This window comes from Lutjanus erythropterus, chromosome 7, assembly GCF_056507025.1.
Source record: "Lutjanus erythropterus isolate fLutEry1 chromosome 7, fLutEry1.hap2, whole genome shotgun sequence".
Classification (NCBI taxonomy): domain Eukaryota; kingdom Metazoa; phylum Chordata; class Actinopteri; order Lutjaniformes; family Lutjanidae; genus Lutjanus; species Lutjanus erythropterus.
This window is the reverse complement of record NC_139323.1, coordinates 6,832,026-6,851,197: the sequence shown is the minus strand read 5'-3', so window position 1 is coordinate 6,851,197 and position 19,172 is coordinate 6,832,026. Positions and strand designations below refer to the sequence as shown.

General features: G+C 41.3%; 1 protein-coding gene across 1 annotated transcript in view; it reads left to right on the top strand.

Annotated features, from left to right (window-relative positions):
• Positions 1 to 18,171, top strand: part of gng12b (guanine nucleotide binding protein (G protein), gamma 12b) — a 42,302-nt gene extending 24,131 nt beyond the window's left edge. Inside the window, exons 3-4 of the mRNA XM_084722483.1 lie at positions 16,510 to 16,630; positions 16,728 to 18,171. Coding sequence (XP_084578609.1) covers positions 16,538 to 16,630; positions 16,728 to 16,853 — 219 coding nt within the window. The 5' untranslated portion in view covers positions 16,510 to 16,537 and the 3' untranslated portion in view covers positions 16,854 to 18,171. The remainder of the gene's footprint in view (positions 1 to 16,509; positions 16,631 to 16,727) is intronic.
• The last annotated feature ends 1,001 nt before the right edge of the window (positions 18,172 to 19,172 follow it).

Genomic DNA, 19,172 nt, shown 5'->3' with positions numbered 1-19,172 from the left:
TTACTGAGGTCAGAAGGCTGTGTTTTTCTTCCCAGCCCTCCCCTTATTCTGTCTCTCTCTCTGTCTTTTGTCCATCATGATAAGCAGTCAGGTGGCAGCAGTGAAGAAGCCTCCCAATCACCTACCAGCACCTTCCCTCAGTGCTGGGCATGTGCTGATTAGATCACCCTCTTCAACTACACAAACCACAACAACACTTTCCTTTACTATCCTGTCAGCCTCTTGTTCTGTTCATACAGGGGTTGCACTTGTAAAATATTTATGCAGCCTTTTACAACTATCCTGATACTTTTGGATGCATTTAGTTAAAGTTTTAAAAAAGGTGTGCTACATTACAGTCTTGCATCCATCTTATCTAAATATAACTGATTGCTAGTTGTGTAAAACCGGAAGGCATTTCCCCTTGTGGTATACCTGATTAATTTATTGTTTTATCCACATACAAAATGTCAGATGGTTTATATATACTTCTAGCAGTGAGGGTAGAAAAGACAATAACCACTCAGATTTAGGTGAAGGTCCTCCAAGGTTACTTTAAACTTTGCTGCACAGTAAGTATGCAGCATGCAAAGTATGTTTCAGAAACCCCCATTAAAAATTAAATATTAGTTGCCAGAAATTAGTTAACTCAGACTGCAGCTTATATATCAGGAGTGCAGCTCCCCTCAGCTCTTATGGAGCTTTATAATGAGTTTCAGATCATTTTTTAGCTGTTCACCACTCCTGTAGCATCATTTTTGGCCATTTTTGGAAATCAGTGACAAAATTAACACTGCACAGCTGAACTAAACAGTTTATGTGGAGCTGATGGAAGTAACAAGTGAGCCATCTTCCTGCTCCTTCCCATCTCTGCTGAGAGGTGCACATGCGCAATAGTGATAGGTAAACAAAACATAGCAAAATGGCTATATTCTGGGAACATTTCACCCTCAACGCAACAAAGAAAAGGATAAACTGCAAGATTTGTAAGGCAGACCATGAAGAGGAGGCATGTTGGACATGTGGACTCCACACTCTATCTATGCCTGTGTGCAGGATTCCAGAATCAAGAACAAAAAAATATGGCTTGAGTGTCAGTGTTTCCTATACGTTCATTTATTTGTGGTGATCCGACCTGATCTGTGTGCTCCTCTCCCTAGAGGGTCTAGAGGGGAAAAGTCTTGCAATTTGTACTGACACGACCCTCTGTGTGTCTGTCTCCCACAAACTCAATTCAAAACGCAATCCTGATCACTTCTCTCTAAACTCTGGCTCCAAATAATTTTACCAGCACAAGATGGCACACTCGTTTTTGAGATATATTGGCTTAATTTTCGCAGAGGTGGTTTTCTTGCCGAGTTTGACTCCTGGCATCCTAAGGCTGACCCAGTCTTAACCCAGTAGGTGGGCACTGAATGATGCCTGACCTTCTTCTCGCTTCTTCTCCCACTTCACGCCTCTCGTGTCCCCGCCTGAACCAGTTGTGTCCTTGTCATCCTCATTCTAGTCTTTACCGATTTCCAATTCCCCCCCATATATTGTCCGTGTCATTGCCACCTCCTACTGTTAAGAGTATAGAAGGAAGCTTGTTAAGAAAAAGGTCAGGCTATAATCGGGTTCAACTTTTCAGGCCCGATTATAGCTCTAAGTGGGTTCCCCTGGCCCGGACCTGAAAATCTCCTTCTTAAAGCTCCTGTGCTAGTGGTGTGAACACCAACACTTACCCTCTGCTCCAAGCTCCAGTCCAGACAGACTTGACTCAACTAATTGGTTGCACAGCTAACTGAGCTAACTAGCTAATGGCAGCTTAACTTTTTGATGATATGCTGCTCCCTATTTGTGTGGCGTATGAATTCGACAGGTGGCCTAATTGTTACATGTAGCACCTTTAAGTCAGGAGAAATTATGTACAGGAAAATTTAATAACCATCAGAACAAACCTTCCCTCAGGACAGAATCAATAAAAGACAGAACATAAAGAAACCTTAGCATGCATGTAAAATGATGACTGTGTATGTGTTAGACAGTTAGACATGTAAGTGTAGAGAAGTGGGGAAAAGGTGAGAGGACAGGGTGTTGGTAACCTTGGATGAATGGTGTGAAAACGTCAGCTTTGTGTGTAACGATAAGCGTGGGGAGGAGGGCTTAGCGATGTTTATCCTTAAGCAACGGACCGTGTCAAAAAAGCGTGCTGGCCTCTTGGATTGACATGTCATTAAGTTCTCCATGCCTTCCACACGGCGCTGCTTGTGGCCCATATTTACCGGTTTTGAATCTTGATGTGCAAAAAGCAGAACGTGATCAGCGTGTGTTGCAGTTTAAGGTGGAATGAGAGGAATTTTCTGCAGCCTGCTTTGCATTCCCACGTAGTTCCAAGTACAAAGGGCTGATTTTCATGCACAGACTGCACCTTGTTTTGCAAAATGCACCAATTTCTGTTATTCCCATGAATGACAGGGTGGCGCATTTAGCTGGAGTGTAAATGCTGGATTATTGTAACAATGAGCGCTTGACTTGGCTGTTTGGTGCCATGTGAGAGCGGCAGGCTAAAGGTGGTGTGAGAATGAGGGGCTGTGGGTTTACTGAATTCCTATCCGGTGAGTGGAGCATTGGTTTCTGTCTAGACAAAGCTCAGTTGTCGGGGAGACCCATGCAGATCCAGGACGGCCCCGGGCTCCAGGAAGTATTGGTGGGAGAGAGTGGGCTTTTTTTTTTTTTTTTTTACCCTGCTCACTTTTCCCTCCTTGGGGGATTTTCAACGAATGCAGTCATCTGCTGAGAGCAGGCTTTTTTTGTTGTTGTTGTTGGTGGTGGTGGGAGTTTTTCTCCCATGATAGGGTGGAGACAGCTTGGTGAATTTGTGTGGAGATATCAACGGCGTAAAAATCTCACTGCTTTCATGTCTCCCACTCGACAGGAAATAGCAGCCTGGCCCACCTTGCACACAAACCATTCACAGACGCACATGCACACACTGCAGCATGCACTCGCTCACTTGTGTGGGATACAGCACAGTATCCATCAAAATCGCGACTTTTTACCTGACGCCAAACCACAAAGGCAGTTCTCGAGCTGTCTGTTCGTGGAGACACTCTGTATGGCTCTATTGTCTTTGAGTGACTGTGTACAGCAAGATAAGGCAAAGACAAGCGGCGTGACGGCTCCCACTGCGTCGGATCAGGGAGCAGACAGAGTTGACTAAGTGCTCATTAACTGTTACACTCAACTGTGCCCTGAGGGCTCTTTCCTGGAGCCGTGTGGGCTGTTCCACTGGAGCCGAGATGGTTTCTTCTATTTCGCGGGATTTGAAGCGATGACAGCAGAGGTTTTAGGTGTTTCCAATATGTAAGTTAAGATAATATAGTCTGGAAAAAGACAGAAATAACACTGCAGACCTCCTGCTCCAAAGTTCTTCACTCTAGTTTTTGAATAAGGGTCTTGAAAGGTTGAAAATCATCATATTGGATACAGGACCTTTAGGCCAGCCTTTGAAATTAGCCAAAGTTGCCAAATGAATTTTTTTGGGCTTTTTGCCTTTATTTGATAGGTGACAGCCTATCAAGAGGATATGACAGGAAAGGGGGTAGAGGGGGGGATGACACACAACAATTGGGCCGCAGGCAGGAGTCGAATGTGCGGTTGCTGCAGAGGACTGATAGCCTCAGAACATGGGGCACATGCTCCACCAGCTGAGCTGTAGGGGCGCCCCAAAGATAAATGAATTCTAATCAATGTTTCATGGTAAGCATCATGACGAAGCTCACTATTAAGTTCTCCCAACCAGCATTTAGCTAAATCTAACACTGTAGAGATTAGGAAACAACATTAAGACTTGATTGATAGATAAGATGATAAATTACATTATATTCTGTACAGGAAATATAATTAACCAATTCAAAACATAAAATGTGCAAAAACCAAATGGTAAAACCATTTTAAAGATGTGCTTTGTTTTGGGAGCTGAGACAGTTTCTTCTCTTCATGGGAGTTGTTAATGTGTTGCCAATATGTAAGTGAAGACAATACAGTGTGGGAAAAGACAGAAATAACACTAGAGACCCACTGCTCCAAAGTTCTTCACTCCAGTTTTTGAATAAGGGTCTGGATAGAGTGAAATCGGTTACCTATTTTGGATTATATTGGATACAGGACATTGATTATAACACCTCCATTTGAAATTAACCAAAGTTTAGTTTTGGCACTTTTGTATGCCAGGAAGTTAGTAAATGGCTCTCCAATATTTCAGTATTTTATAACCATATAACCTTGTTGTGGGTAGCTTTGCAATTCTTAGTGTTTGTTTTTATGCCTCTGTGCTGGCATCAGCTGTTTTTTGGGTATCTCTCCATTCCAAAAAACCAAGTCCATGAACTTGGCCTCCCTCCATATTTTGGGCACAGAAGCAAGACATCTTGTGTTACTCTAAAAGTTGATTCTTTTCAAACTTTTTGCCACAGGACGGCTACTTTTTTTTTTTCCTTACCCCCAGTATCTCCTGTGGACCGTTGCAGCCTAAATGTACTACCCTGACTCTAATGAACGGGACGACAGCTGATGTGGTCCCTCTACACTGTTCTGTAAGGGTTTGAAAAGCGTTCTTCCTGAGGGGCTAAAGTTCTACCCAGAACCATTTGCCTCTGAAGAACCCTTTTTTGAAGAAATGGTTTGTCAAAGGTTCTTTTTAGGACTAAGGATTCCGTTAAGAACCTTTTTCATCCAAGGAATTCCTTTTTAGAAAAAAAAAGTGTTCTTCAAGGATTGTTGAAATTCCTGGAGAACTCTTTAGTCAGAGTTTTTCATGGGTTCTTCTTATTCTTGTTAGCACCTGTAGAAGGCGGAAAGGTGCCGGATAGAACCCACAGACAGAGTTCTAGGTGAAACCCTTACACCAAAGAAGGGCTCTCTGTAGAACCTTTCATAGGGGGTTCTGGTTGAAACCTTTCACAGATGTTTTCTTGATGTTGGGTTTCAGGTAGAATTCTCTAAAAGTTGTCCAAGTTGAACCTTTCTAAAAAATTTCACCAGAAACCAAAAAGTGTTTAGGTTGAAGTTGAAGATGCCTTTATGGTTCTAATTAGCACCTTTATTTCTAAGAGAGCCATGCTAGAAGCACAGTGGTGCCCTGAGCTAAATGCTAACATCACAGCCTCAATGCTTACAAGCTAATGTTTGGCAGGTTACATATACTGTTATTACAATGTTAGTATAGCATGCTAACTTTTGCTAATTAGAACCAAACACAAATTGCCGCTGAGGCTGATGGATCTTTGTTTTGTGCAGGCATGTTGGACAAATTGAAAGCTTGACCTGATGATGGCGCTAGTTGAAAAGTCGCCAAAAACAGCACAGCAAAAATTCACACTGACCAACAGTGGAGGTAATGATCACAAAAAAAATGATAGCAACAGTTGTGCTTCCTGAGCTCTTTATTTTATTAAACTTGTTCAAAGTGAAGTGCACATTCACCCCCACCCACATTCATCTGTATGACAGCATTTCCTTATTAATTGAAGCAGCTGGTAGCACAATGCATTGCATCTGGCCTTCCATATTTAGCTCCAGCCACGGTGGAGCGTTTCCTTTGTGTCAGCTTCTCATTTCTCGTCTCTGTGTATCAAATCAAAGCAACGTCTCCCAAAGCCAAATCTACAGTTTTCTGGGGAACAATCAAAGCAGAGGAGGGAAGAAACTCTGAGCACATGCATGACGACGTGTAGAGGAGAGCAGCACCTGGTTCAGAGCTGAAAGAAAAGTCACCACAACTTCAAAGAGCACCCTAATCCGTGGCTGTCATTCACTGTACCTCACTGCAGGGTGTGTATGAAGGATCATAGATGAACTTATTTCTCAGGCAATCAGAAGTGTGTTACTCAGAGCTTTGAACTTTTAAACAGCCTGTGTCGGTCTGCTGGCTGTGTGACCAGATGCACAAACTCAAAGGAACCTGTTTTTCTGCACATGGGGCCCAGGTGGGAGGAAAAGCACCGGATGACAGAAACTGGAGTGAGAATCTGTTGTCCTACAGCTGACCTCACCCTAGGCATGTTGCATGCCGCCGCAGAGCTTCAGGTGAAAGGTGCACGGCGGAGATGGAGACTCTCAGCCTGTGACTCAGCGGCTTGGAAGCTTCATCTCCTGTTTTAGTCTGCGGCGTAAACACCAACACCTTCTGTGCTTCTTTTCATGTCGGCTGACTTCACACAGTACGTCTTCAAAGCTTGTTGGACGGACGCCTTGTAAAATCTGTCTTCATCAGAGCATATAATCGATAATGACCCTGCACAGGTTTGAGTGACAGACTCAAAGGTGGCAAAAGTACACACATTCTTTACTCAAGAAAAAATACACATACTTGCATAAAAAGAGACTCTAATTAAAGTAGAGGTATTGTTTGAACTCAAGTAAAAGTGAAAAAGTACAGGCTCGGAAATGTACTCAAAGTATAAAATCAAAAAGTAGCTGTCCTGTTAGTTGTTCATTATCTTGTTATGTCTTTTTTGTCTTATGTCTTTTACACTTTTTAAAAAATCTTGTTACACCTTTTGTGTCATGTTGCGCCTTTTCATTGTTTTTTGTCTTGTTATGTCTTTGTTTTTTTCTTACATCTGTTTCATCTTGTTACATCTTTTTTGACTTGTTACATCTTTTTACATTGTATTTGTCATACTGCTTCTTAAAGTTACAAGCCTGTTTTGAAAATGTAAGGAGTAGAAAGTACAGGTATTTGTGGTCAAGTATAGGGAGTAAAAGTAAAAATTGTCAGAAAAATAAATACTCAAGTAAAGTACAGATACCTGAAAAATCTATGCAAGTACAGTGACAAAGTGTTTGTATTTAGTTACTTAACACTCCTGGTTATAGCATTAGTCATACAGTTTGTCTCCAACGTGTGTCTGTGTCTCTTTGGGAGGCTGCTGTCTCTTTCCTCTGCACGCTTGACTGGACAGTCTGGCTCCCTGATAGCATCAGGCTGTCTGAGATTAGCGCTCATGAGGGCGCAGTTAAACTTGTAAAAGCTCTGGACTCCTGTCCCGGTGCCTCTGTTCTGCACAATGCCAAACAGCAATTGTGAGCGTGGCACAATACTGATAGCCTGTCTGCATTGTCACCGTGCCTCTCAAATGTGCCTAAGCCTCAGAGCTTATTGTAGAGGCAGCCACAGATCCTGGTCCAGGAGCGGGTTGGGGAGCCTGCCGCTGTTGTTGCCAGGCAGTTTAGCAGTGTAGCGCACAGATAATGGAGCTGCTCGGCGTCTCACGGCCCAACATTTTTGGAAGTGGACAGCTGATAACTAATCACTCAGGCTGCAGCGCTCTGCCTGCCTTCTGTTTATCACACACTGAATAACACTTCTGTAATCTGTGAGCAAAATGCACCTCGATTTGCTACCTTTTATTACACTATTACTGTAATAAATGCAGAGTTATTGAAGTTCATGCTTTAATAAGGTCAGGAGATGTGTCATATATAATGCATAATTATGGAACACTATCCATATTGGATTTTTTTGTTCCTGGTCAGTTCTGTGCAAACTAATCTAATCTTATTCATCAATCATTTGCTCTTAAATAATGTCAGAAAATAGTTTGTAGAGTTGAGGATGACGTCTTCATTACTTGTTTTGTCTGACAAACAATCCAGAGCTGGAACATATTCAGTTTGACATTGTGTAAAACAGTGAACAGCAGCAAATACTCACATCTGAGAAGCTAGAAGCTAAGAATGTTTCGCCTTTTTGCTTTATAAATAACAAAATGTAATCAAATTGTTGCTGATTTTTTAAATAATCAGTTAAAGCTGCAGAAGGCAATATTATCATTATAACTTTTATTGAAATAGCTAATTCTGACTTTTGCATGTCATTGATAATATTTGTGTTCTTATTTAATCTCTTTTAGAAACTTTGGCACACTCAGTCTGAAAAGGTTGTGCACTGTTTTCCTCTGGTTTCTGGATTGAACGGCGCGTTTCCTCAACCTGTTGTGCAACAGACTGTGAGATATGCTTCCTCTCGTTTGGTGGGTGTGCCACAGGTGTTACCCAATCAGCAGCAATGTGTACGTAAACACCGCTGTATTGAAAGGCGTTGCAGTGCATACGCAACAAGGTGTTCAATGCATCACCATTTCTATTTAAATATACATTTTGTTATGTTTTGTTGGGGATGAATGCAGCCCTGGTCTTGGTCTGAATTAAGTAACCAATCAGGGTCAGCTAGCAGTTGACTTGCCAGCCAACTCCAGCCTTGTTTCATCCAGTCGAACCGAACTCTGGAATATTTACTCCTTCGTGTGGCTCGTTTGGGTCGCTGTGAATACCTTGACCGCCTTGAAGGGTTGAAGTAGTCTCGAACCACTATCAAGTGAACTATGGCTCAGTTCATTTCTGGTGCAAACACCATTCAAACCAATCACAGGAAGCAAGCAACTGTATGGCATACTCTGCATACATTTGTTATACTGTAGTCTATACTGATATTAGAAAATTCTTGGCAACATCACCAAGGGATTCCACAGAGATGCATGTGCAGACTCTATGAGTATTGTCCCACTGTTCAGGACACAAATGCACATTTAGATTTGTTATGCCGTTGATCTGACTCTGATGTAGTAAGTTATTAGTGTATTTGTCCTGGCAGCAGATCCAAGCACATCGTAGAGTTACTCACCGCGGTGCAAAACCTGCTGTCATAAACTCTGCAGAACCTCTCTGCTGGCACTGTGGGAGCCCACCTGTGTAAAGCCCCACAGCCACATCAAAGAAGTCACTCCGCTGCAAGACTTCAAATATATTTTTTATCAATGCTTTCAGTGTGCCACATGTTTACATTCAGCACACAGAAGTACACATGCTGGATGCAGACAGGCGCACCACAGCTGAAGGCATTGCAGACATTCTTTTGGCTGGAGGGATTTAAAAGGCACAGCGCGCACACAAAGAATTACACACCCCGAAGTGACAAATTTCCCTGCGTGTTTGTTTTACTGAAATTAAGACTCTTTTGAAATGTACATTTGTTTTACCAAAGTACTCATTCTAAAATAAAATGGTACAACATTTAGGCAATAGTTTGTTTCTTATGCAGTTTTTGCATAAAATTGAGGTTATGCTACAAGTGCTCACTTGAGAAACAGTTGGTGACATACTAGCATTAATTTGAGATATACTTATTTACTTTGTTGCTGAGAGTTAGATTAGAAGATTGATGCCACTTTCACATCTGTTTGCTACATCTAAAAGAGGTTGGAGTAGCTTCGCAGGCTGGAAACAGGGGAAAACAGCTAGTCTGGCCTGTAAAACCACAACCATTTGTTGCAGTTTTTATTTTACAGTTTGGTTTTTGCAGGCATTCAACAAATTAGATAAAATGTGTTAATTAGTGAGCTGCAGAGCGGCTGCTATGCAGATTTTTTAACCTTTGGATAGAGCCGGGCTAGTTCTTTCCTCTTGCTTCCAGCCTTTACGGTGTGCTAAGCTAACCAGCTAAGGCTGTGGTTTCAAATTCAGTGTACACATATGCTGCATTCACTTGCCCCTTGGAAGGTCCTACTTCCCGGCTGTTAATATTGTATTTGTAGCGTGAGTTGGCTTAGACTAGCATCCCAGTGAAGATTCATGCTGCTATCCAAGTATGCTGCAATATTGTGATGTTGTCCCAGACTTGTTGCTGCACCAGTGTACATTAACCTGGCACGTCAGATGGTTTACACAGAACTATGTGTATGTATGTGTTTTAAATAACACCTGGCAGGTGACTGGATGAATTATCTGTCTACTACATCTAAGCAGGTTGGGAGAGAAAAAAAAAACATCTTTTCTATGGAGAAAAGCCTTCAGTCCTGTTCTTTGCACTTCTTTCAATGAAGAAATACTTTCCAGTTCTGATATGACTGATGCTATCACAGTATCTACGCTAAGCTCTTCAGGAGCCCCCGTTGTTTGTTTGAGATGAGTCGCTCCAATGGACGCTTCTTTCTGCCATCAAACCTAAAACCGTGCCTTTAGCTGCCCCTCCTAGGACACTGATTGGCTGCGCCACTTTTGGTGTGGACACAAACGGATAACTTGAAGCTTGGCAAGACGGATTCTTGCGTGATCTCGCAAATCCAGCTGCCTCGCAAGGTAATACGTTCCCTAAAACCACTAATATATTGCTTTACCTCAATTTCATGCCGTGCTTCACCAACATTAGTAGAGCTGAGATAATCTACATGTTGAGTTGCATTGCATTAAGAGAAGGAACAAATAGTACTGAACACTGTCAGAACTAAATGTGCTTGGTTTGGTAATAAGAATATTCTTGCTAATGCCATTGTACTCAACTTGTCTGATGGTGGAATATCAGTTAAGCAGGTCATTATAGAACCTGATTATCAGGTGTTGCACAATTTACTGTCTTGATCTGATCGGAATAAATTGTCTCCTTGATGGGAAAGGGCATTGCAACCTCATTGAAATGTTCTATGTATGTTCCATGTTCTGTTACGATTAATGTTGTTTGGTCACACTTGGACTAGTGCCCAGTTATTTCATCAAGTGCTGCTGAGAGAACTCAAAAAAAAAAAAATATTGCACAAACCAGGGCAGCCAGATGAGTTCTTCATTATGACAGTGTGTGACATGCATCATGACTAACTCTTAAATTAAAATCTTGTCTTGTGTTTTTCATGCAAAATGTCATTTGAAATAATACACCACACTTATTTTGTGAAAAACTAGTGTTGTTTTTTGTCATGGTTTTAACAGAGATGGGACAAAGTAAATGTTTTGTAAGTAAGTCTCAAAGTCCAGATGGGGAAGTCCCAAGTCAAGGCCAAGTCCCAAACTTTGATTCCTAAACGAGTTATAATGTAACAGCTCTTAAAGTCTGTGTAAAAGGAAAAAGGAGTTTTTCTTCCAAACAATTTCTGTGAGGTGGACCTGAAACATGGCTCGGTGACGTGCCAGAATCATGGTCCCCCAACGCTATATAAGCCCCACAAACCGACACATAACCAACACCACCTCACCCTCCATAATGGTAAGTTACAAACGTATCTTAAGTGACTCTCTCAGTCCAAATCAGCCCAGCAGTTCACTTTAGCTCACTTCATTTGCAACAATTCTGTCACCGTCCTCTGGCGCTGGTGGCTCAAACATGTCTGGACATGTCTAGTGTCTGGTGTTTGACACTGAGACAAAGTATAGTATCTTTAAGTTAACAGGAGCTCAGAATTAGCTTGCTAACTAGGCTACGTTAGCAACTTCAACTTACCATTCTCTGTGCAATTTCAAACGACAATTAAAGTCGGAAGTTGTTGCGTCACCGTCTGTATTTTTTGACCTGTATGTTTTGCATGCTGCTATTTGTTTTTTGTTGACCACTGCATAAGTTTTGTATGCATATTAAATTATCTTTTGGTATACATTTTTCCCAACTGGAGTTATTCATGGTTGTCTCCTGTGACTTGATTGGATGTTGTCAGATTGGTTCAAACACAGCAGATTTGAGGATTGTGGCAAATACACTATTGATTTGAAGAGAATGACTAGCATTAATGTTAGGTGATTCGGGAAATGAAAGGAGATGAATTTATTTGTGGCAGACTTTAAATAACACACTTTTCATCTGTGGGTTTGGGGGAAGGTAGCAAGTGTTTTTTTTTAAGTCAGAGGACTCAAGTAAAGTCACGAGACATTGGTGTTAAAGTCCACACCTATGGACTATGATACACATCAAGTGAGCACAGGTCACAAACGAACAAACTGTATGGTGAGAACTTTATAGAGCCTTTTGTGTTCATAATATGCTCAACATCAGACAGACCACGAGTAGATTTTATTTCAAGAAGTCACTAAAGCAGAATAACTGGATCTTCACATATGTTACCTTAGTTATTGCTATCCTGGAACAATTTTGAATATGTTTGTTTTCTTTTTGTTACCGTGTATTTCTGCCAAATTTGTTTTGTTTTTCATTGTACATTTCCATTGTCTCATTTTTTCCTATCTAGAGTCATTTTGCTTATTTTCTGATGTTTTGCCTTTTCCTGTTTCATTGATATTATGTGATTTTAAATGGTCCATTTTCATTGTTATTGCTTCTATGTGGACCCTAAGGAAAGTGAATTATCTTATTTCCCAAAATATTTAATTATTCCAATAATTTATAATATTTATTTGACAGCTCAGGGAGATATTTTTCCATTGCAAATGCCAGAATCTACTGTATCTATAAATACTGACAGCCTCACAGAAAATTCTCACTGATGAGGCCCATTAAAAGTTCATAAAGTCTGTAAGAATGTTATAATCCCTCAGGAGCAGCAGGGTTACTGTAAAACTGGCCACTACATTTCCCTAAAACAGAGGATTACTTGAAATTCAGCACATTTGAGGCTTAGGACCTCACCGGATCAGACAGCAGAGTCTGTGTGTGCGCCCACACCAGGGGGATGAACTAATCCTGATGCAAGTGTGTGTTCTAAACTCGTTCACCTCTGCTATACACCGACTACTGCAGACGACAAGCCACATCTGGCACCGCTGGCCTGAGGGGAAGAGTCTCCACAGGGCCCAGTTCTGTGACTTCTGCTGGAAGATGCTTTGGCGGCTTTATTTCTATGGATTGAGTATTTACTCATCTGTCCCACTCATTTTTTTTTTTTTTTTTTTACATCAGTTCTGGTAAAAGCTGCAATGTGAACACTAACACTGGAGTCAGACTCAAGTCACAAATTTGATCACACAGTTGCAGTAATTATTTATTAGAAATGAATTTTCATTTATTTCTCATAAGGCAAAGACGATTGTGAGAAACAAAATTTCAGCTCTGCAGAAAGGTCTGGTTCCACACATGATCAATGCGCAATTGATCATTGGTCAAATTGTATGTCTCTAAACCAATCAAAATCATGCTGGGCGGTGCTAGGCTCAGGATGCAGCGACAGTTCCCTTGCAAAATAGTGTCTGGCCGGGGAATTGTTTTGGTGGAACATTTGCACAACACAAGGGGAGCCATGGCAAAAAAAAAGAAACAGTAGCAGCGGCTACCTTGTTTTCATTTTCAGCTTGTAGGTTGCGAGCTCGGAGCTTGTTATTGTTTCTTGAGAACTGGCAGCTCATGCCATGATGTGGCCTGAAACAAGCATCCAGTGGCAGGCTTATACCCAGTGTCTACATCCTGTGAGTCAGACCAACCAGCTGTTGCTGTCATAAGGGCAGCACATTCAAATGCTATTAAAGTTATTGCAGCTATTTGAATTAAATTGTAATAATGTTACATATGATCATACATAGTCTCATAAACAGATACAGTAGGTTCTCCCACTCATTGAAAACATGGTGAAAGAGAAATGTGTGAATAGGCCCGGTAACCTGGTAGTAGCAATAAGAATAAGAAAATTACACCATCACACCGCTGTCACATTTGTCCTCTTGAGCACCTTTACTTTGAGAAACCCTGCCTTTCCCTGAGCCTGAAGATTAAAAACAATTTTATTTAAAAAGTGTGCCATGAATCAGTTCATTTCCTCAACTGACTAATGCAAATGCTATTCGTTCTCAGCAAATCAATGATTATTCCCCAGATCTACTTTGTTTGAACCATTCCAACAGCACCCAAAGAACTCAGGGTATGTTACTGAGCTCCAGTTGGAAAAAAATTAAACCAATGATAATTTTGTTTGCGTACAAAAACTGTGCCATGATCAACAAAAGCTGAACTGCAGTATGCAAAATGTACCAGTCAAAAAATACAGACTGAGATGCAATGACTTCCAACGTCATTTTACATGAGAAGTTGCACTAAAAACAAAAAGTTGAGAATTTGTTGTGTTAAAATGCGAGGATGAGAAACTGAAACGTTTAGGACATGGGACATGCCTGTCTTGACTTGGGACTCGAGTGCAAAGACTTGAGACTTACTTGTGACTTGCAAAACATCACCTCCGGATATTTACGACAACTTGAAATACTTTATTATCCTGTTATATCAGAGCAGGTATAGATGAACGCACAAGACTTTGCTCACATTGCATGTGCGATTACATTTTTCTTGGGTTAAATGCAATGCAGCAATAGTATGTAAGCAAACAATATTGCATCTTAAAAATCAAATGGCACTGTAGCTTTGATTTTGCACTGACGTAAAAGTGGAGTGTATATCAGCTCTGATCAACTGCTCTCAGGCCACTAGTGCCACTTTCAAGACAATAGTGCAACCACAGACACAACAATGGAGCAGTAAAACAGAGAACACTTAGCCTTGTTAAGGTCTTTTACTGCTCATTACACCTCTAGTGCCTCCTTCCAATCCTATAGAGCTCTATAGTAGCTGCTGGCGTCACACAGCGTCCGTGCAGACGGGTGAGGGGGGGTGAGGATCAGCGACCCGCACCCTCCCCCCCGTGACGTAGCTCTCCGTTTTCCCTGCGTCCACTCATGCCTGGCCGGTGCAGCTGAGGGCTTCAGAATTACAGCTGTGTTGACAAGAGAGCTGCGAGTGTTGAGTGTTAAGTTCCCAGGAACAATGAGTGCACAGGTCAAGAAGCCAAAACTACGAAAGCAGCATGTGTAAACTAGTCTGTGGGGGGGTAAAAAAAAGTGCAATGGTGCTTTTAATGTCATGCTTTCTTTAGGAAAGTTTCAAATAGTCCCTCAGCAGCTATGTGTTAAGTTTCCTTCGTTATTGGCCTCTGTGTAGCTTCTATTTTTAAATCCTCCACCCCATATTTTATCACTTATACCTTGGAGGGTAACTGGCGATACTGCTTCCTGTGTAGGAAGCGGAAGGGAGTGTGTGGGGGGATTAAAGGGATGCATGCTCTCGTCCCCCCTTCTGTACTCGGTGCTGCAGTCCATGTTTCATCTCCCTTCCGTTTCAGCGTGTCCCCCTCACTGTAATATCCTGCACCAGAGCACAGAGCAAACATTAACCACACCACATGTCAAACATTATTTTTGTCAGTCCCACTGAGCCACTCTCTGCTGTGTTTTCTTTATCTGTTCAAGGAACAAGGGCTGCAAGTTATCAGTGCTGAACAATTGCTGGGTAGAGAGAGAAATGCTCATTCATTGCTCAACAGCATATTTACAGTGTATGTACTGTGTTACTTGAACACATGGTGTTCTTCTTGCACTAGAAGTTGTTACTGATTCTCCTAAGTAATCATTCTTTTGCATAAAACAAGTCGCAACTGTGCAGCCGCTCCCCCAAGTAGTTCAGGCAGTGACGTAAAAGTAAACCATTGTATCCTGGAAGTGGGAATTGTGAAACAGGAGTCCGTTAGGTTGGGCCACAGCTTTTACGCACATTGAGTCAATTCCAGATTAAGTCACTGCTGGGAAGTTGCACTGCTGCAGTAACTTCACTTCATATCATTTCTGCAATATTGTGCAAAGCTGCTCATTCAGTAATCTCAGTCTAAGTTACTAAAGATGCAGCTTTGATCAATTTTGTCAGTGGCATGTTATCAGGTATATATGGGACAGGTATTCATGTCTCTCACAGGATAATTAATTTGGTGATGCTCTGACTTTTCATCTAGCACCATCACCACCTTGATGCCAGTGCTCTCAACAGCAACCTACCAATATACAAGTTTTCCCTCACAGCGGATACAATTCAGTGCTGTCACGATACGATGCAATGCAATACAAGACAATGCAATGTGTCAGTCTTTCTTGAGATCCTGTAGCCTAAATGAGAATCTGTGAACAAACTTTAAAACAGCTTAAAATACTAGTATTTTTGCAATAAGATGATGTGCTGCTCTGTTTCATATGAAGAGTGTTGTGGTTTTGATTAATGTGGAGGAACAGTGATGCTCAATGTTACCTGCTCTCACAGTGACGTGACGTCTCTGTGGTTCAGACTTGCGTCTCTGTTCTCTGCTGTCTGACATGTTTTGCAGAAATGATTTACAGCAGTATTTCTCATATTTCTTATGAAACCCAAAACCTAATCAGCACTTGCCCGCTCTGAAAGTTTGATGACATAGTATAAAGAATGACTACGTCTGTCTATGGAAGAGTTCAGTGTGAATGAACAGGTCAAACACAGACAGGACTTTAGCTAGGAAATTACAGTTTGTGTCCTGTGTAAAAACAAAGGTCAATATTGACTTATATTAACTGACATTACTTATTACTTATTTTAAGCCATCTTTTCCTAAATTTAGCCAAGTAGTTTTTGTGCCCAAGCCAAACAAAACTGTGACCGTTTCAAGGGCTGGTGTATCACCTTTATTTAGATATCTAACCAGGTTAGATATCCAAATAAGTTACTGGTTACCAATATGACACCAATAACTATGTCAAATCCAAGCTGCTGATAGGGTAAAAAAATATTGTTGGCTCTGTATAAAGATGGTGATAGTTTCAGTAGGATTTTTACCAGAAGCCTGACCTTTGTGCTTCTGAAATCCCACAGGAACATTTGAATAGATTTATTATACTGTAGCTTTGTTGGTTTCTTTTGTGCAAATACTAGCTGTATCTTGACTCTAATTAATGTAAATACATTAGGTGTATTTTTTTCTCCCAATCCAGGTTTGAGCACAGCTGTCCAAAGACTGCAATGTCATCAAAAATGCAAAGCCACAGTAGCATAGCTCAGGCCAGGCGGACGGTGCAGCAGCTGAGGATAGAGGCCAGCATCGAGAGGATAAAGGTACCTTTATATTCATAGTCTTCTACGCCGCTCTGAGTGTTCCACTTCTGCTACATGTATGCCACGGTGGATCAGTGTGTTCGCTGTGTCTTTGCAGGTGTCCAAGGCTTCATCAGACCTGATGCGCTACTGTGGAGAACATGCCAAGAATGACCCGCTGCTCATGGGCATCCCCGCTTCAGAGAACCCTTTCAAAGACAAGACGCCATGCACTCTTTTGTAGGGAACACCTGAACTCTTGTTGCTTTCCTTTTGATTATTACGCGGAAAGAAGCTGATGGTAATACCGCTCACAACTTATCTTAAGGCCAGTGTAACCCCCACCTAATCTTTTCACTTGCCTGCTGCAGGTCAAGGAATGTATTCCTCTTTGCCTTTCAGTGAGACAGCAGTTACACCAAAGAAGTCTGAAGCTGTGGCCAAAGCTTCAGCTCAAACAAAGATGAGTAAAGGGTCACATGAAGGTTCAGTGGTGACTTTTGTTTCTCTGAACTGTTATCTGATGAGATGTAGAAGGCCGCAGACCTCGGTCTGAAAAGAGCTGCGCCGTGGAAGGGAGAGTTCCTCACTCTCTAATTATCACAGCATCCATAAACAAGCCCCCTCAATCATTGGTCCAATCAGATTTAAGCTCTCAGCTTTCACCTCTTACTTTCATCAGGCTTGCTTCAGGAAACAGTTGTTGTAGTTTGTGTGGTGCTGATAACGAGCAGCCGAGATAATGATATCCTGTCGGTGGATGAGAAAACTGTGCCGTCCATCACTTGAAGACAAATGGAAAGAGTGGAGGTCCATTTCCACATCTCCTGCTTTATATTTCGTCATCCTGTCACAGCCATAAATAATATCTCTAACGATTGCCCTGTAGATTGTTCCCAACTCTGTCTTATTATAGACAGTCAGATAGACAGAGACAAAGAATTCAAATGTTGATTGGATTTTTATTTTTAAGATATTGAGAATTTCGTTTGCCAGTGTTAGGATGTAGTATAGTAGGTTGACACTGAATTTTGGTTTTCGGTAGCGTTTCTTTGAGCAGGTTAGCTAGTTATTCCCGTTATACAACAAACTTTCAATACCTACCTTAGTAGAATCCAATGCACAACTGAAGTTTACTTTCAATATCAGAAGGTGAATTTTCCTAACAAAACAGTCGTTGGACTCCTGATGAATATTCTGATTAAAAGAGGATTGGATGGGTTGCAGTTCGGTGAAATACGAGGCGTGAGGCACAACAACTTAACTCCGGTCATTGTTCAAATCTGACATAATCGGTCAGGATCTCATTTTAGTTAATGTTCTGTGTTCTTCTACACATTCAAAAGGTCGCACAAACAGCTGAAGTTCATACAGTAAAACTGTTTTGAGTTAAGCAGATGTATAAGTCCTGACTTCCATCAGAGCTGGCAAAATATGATTACCTGTTTCTTCTGGAGAGTTTGTCAAGTTTATAACTACAGTGTTTAGTTGTGATGTTTAAATATGAGCAATATTCGCAGAGGTGTCATCACTGCACACATGGAAAAGTGTAAATGACTAAAAGCAGCCTCTCTAAGCATTAAATCATCTTTTAAATGATGTCGAGCAGTGCAAGCTTTCCAGGTGATTTCTTTATTTTGTGTTGAGCGATTTACTTTAATGATCACAAAGGTTGCTTTCTGTAATCAACATAGTAACGTTTCAGTGCGTGCAGTGATGTCACAGCAGTTATGCTGCTGTACCTCATGCATAAATGCACATACTACAATGAGGAGACGCTTCACTCTGTTTCACCCACCTGCAACTCATCCACTATTAATCAGAACGTTGACCCAGCATGCTGATTAAACACAGAGCCTACATCACTACAAGTGGGTCATTTCCCCATTCGCTCCTCCAACCTGCTGAATCTGCAATTTTAAATAACAATCTGCCAGAGACAGACCCACCTAACTCTTAAAGGGAACGGGAAATGACACTCTGATTGGTTTAATTCATGTTACGCCCAAAACACACCTATTATGAATTAAGAGACTAAATATAACCTCTTTGCGCCTTACTTTGCACCCACATTCTGCACTCTGGAGTTGGACACACCCTAAATGCACTTGTGCTATGCACTAGACTGTGCGCTATAGATCCTCTAAACGGGGCCCTAGCTGTCTCTTTCTTTACTCTTTTAGTTTGCATTTTTCTTAAAAATGATTGTAAAAATTTCAGCCTAACTTTCTCTAAAAATGAAACATGCACAGATAAAAGTAACAGTGTGAACTTGTGACATCACTATACATTGTGCATAACCCCTTGTGCATGAAAGAATCCTTGATTTTTATAAAGAAATACTCATTTTGAGGCCGTCATTGTGAAAAAAAGGATCTGTGCCATCTTATCCAGTTTGCCTATTTAATCTGTTTATTAGACTGTCACTTTCCCCCTTTTTTTCTAGCAGTTTTCTGTTTTCTCTGCAGATCTGAGGCTTATTGCTGTACTATTCAGGCACTTTGAAACCTTTAAACACCAAATGACTGTTATACTCTTTGAGTTTGAAACATTCCATGTTTAC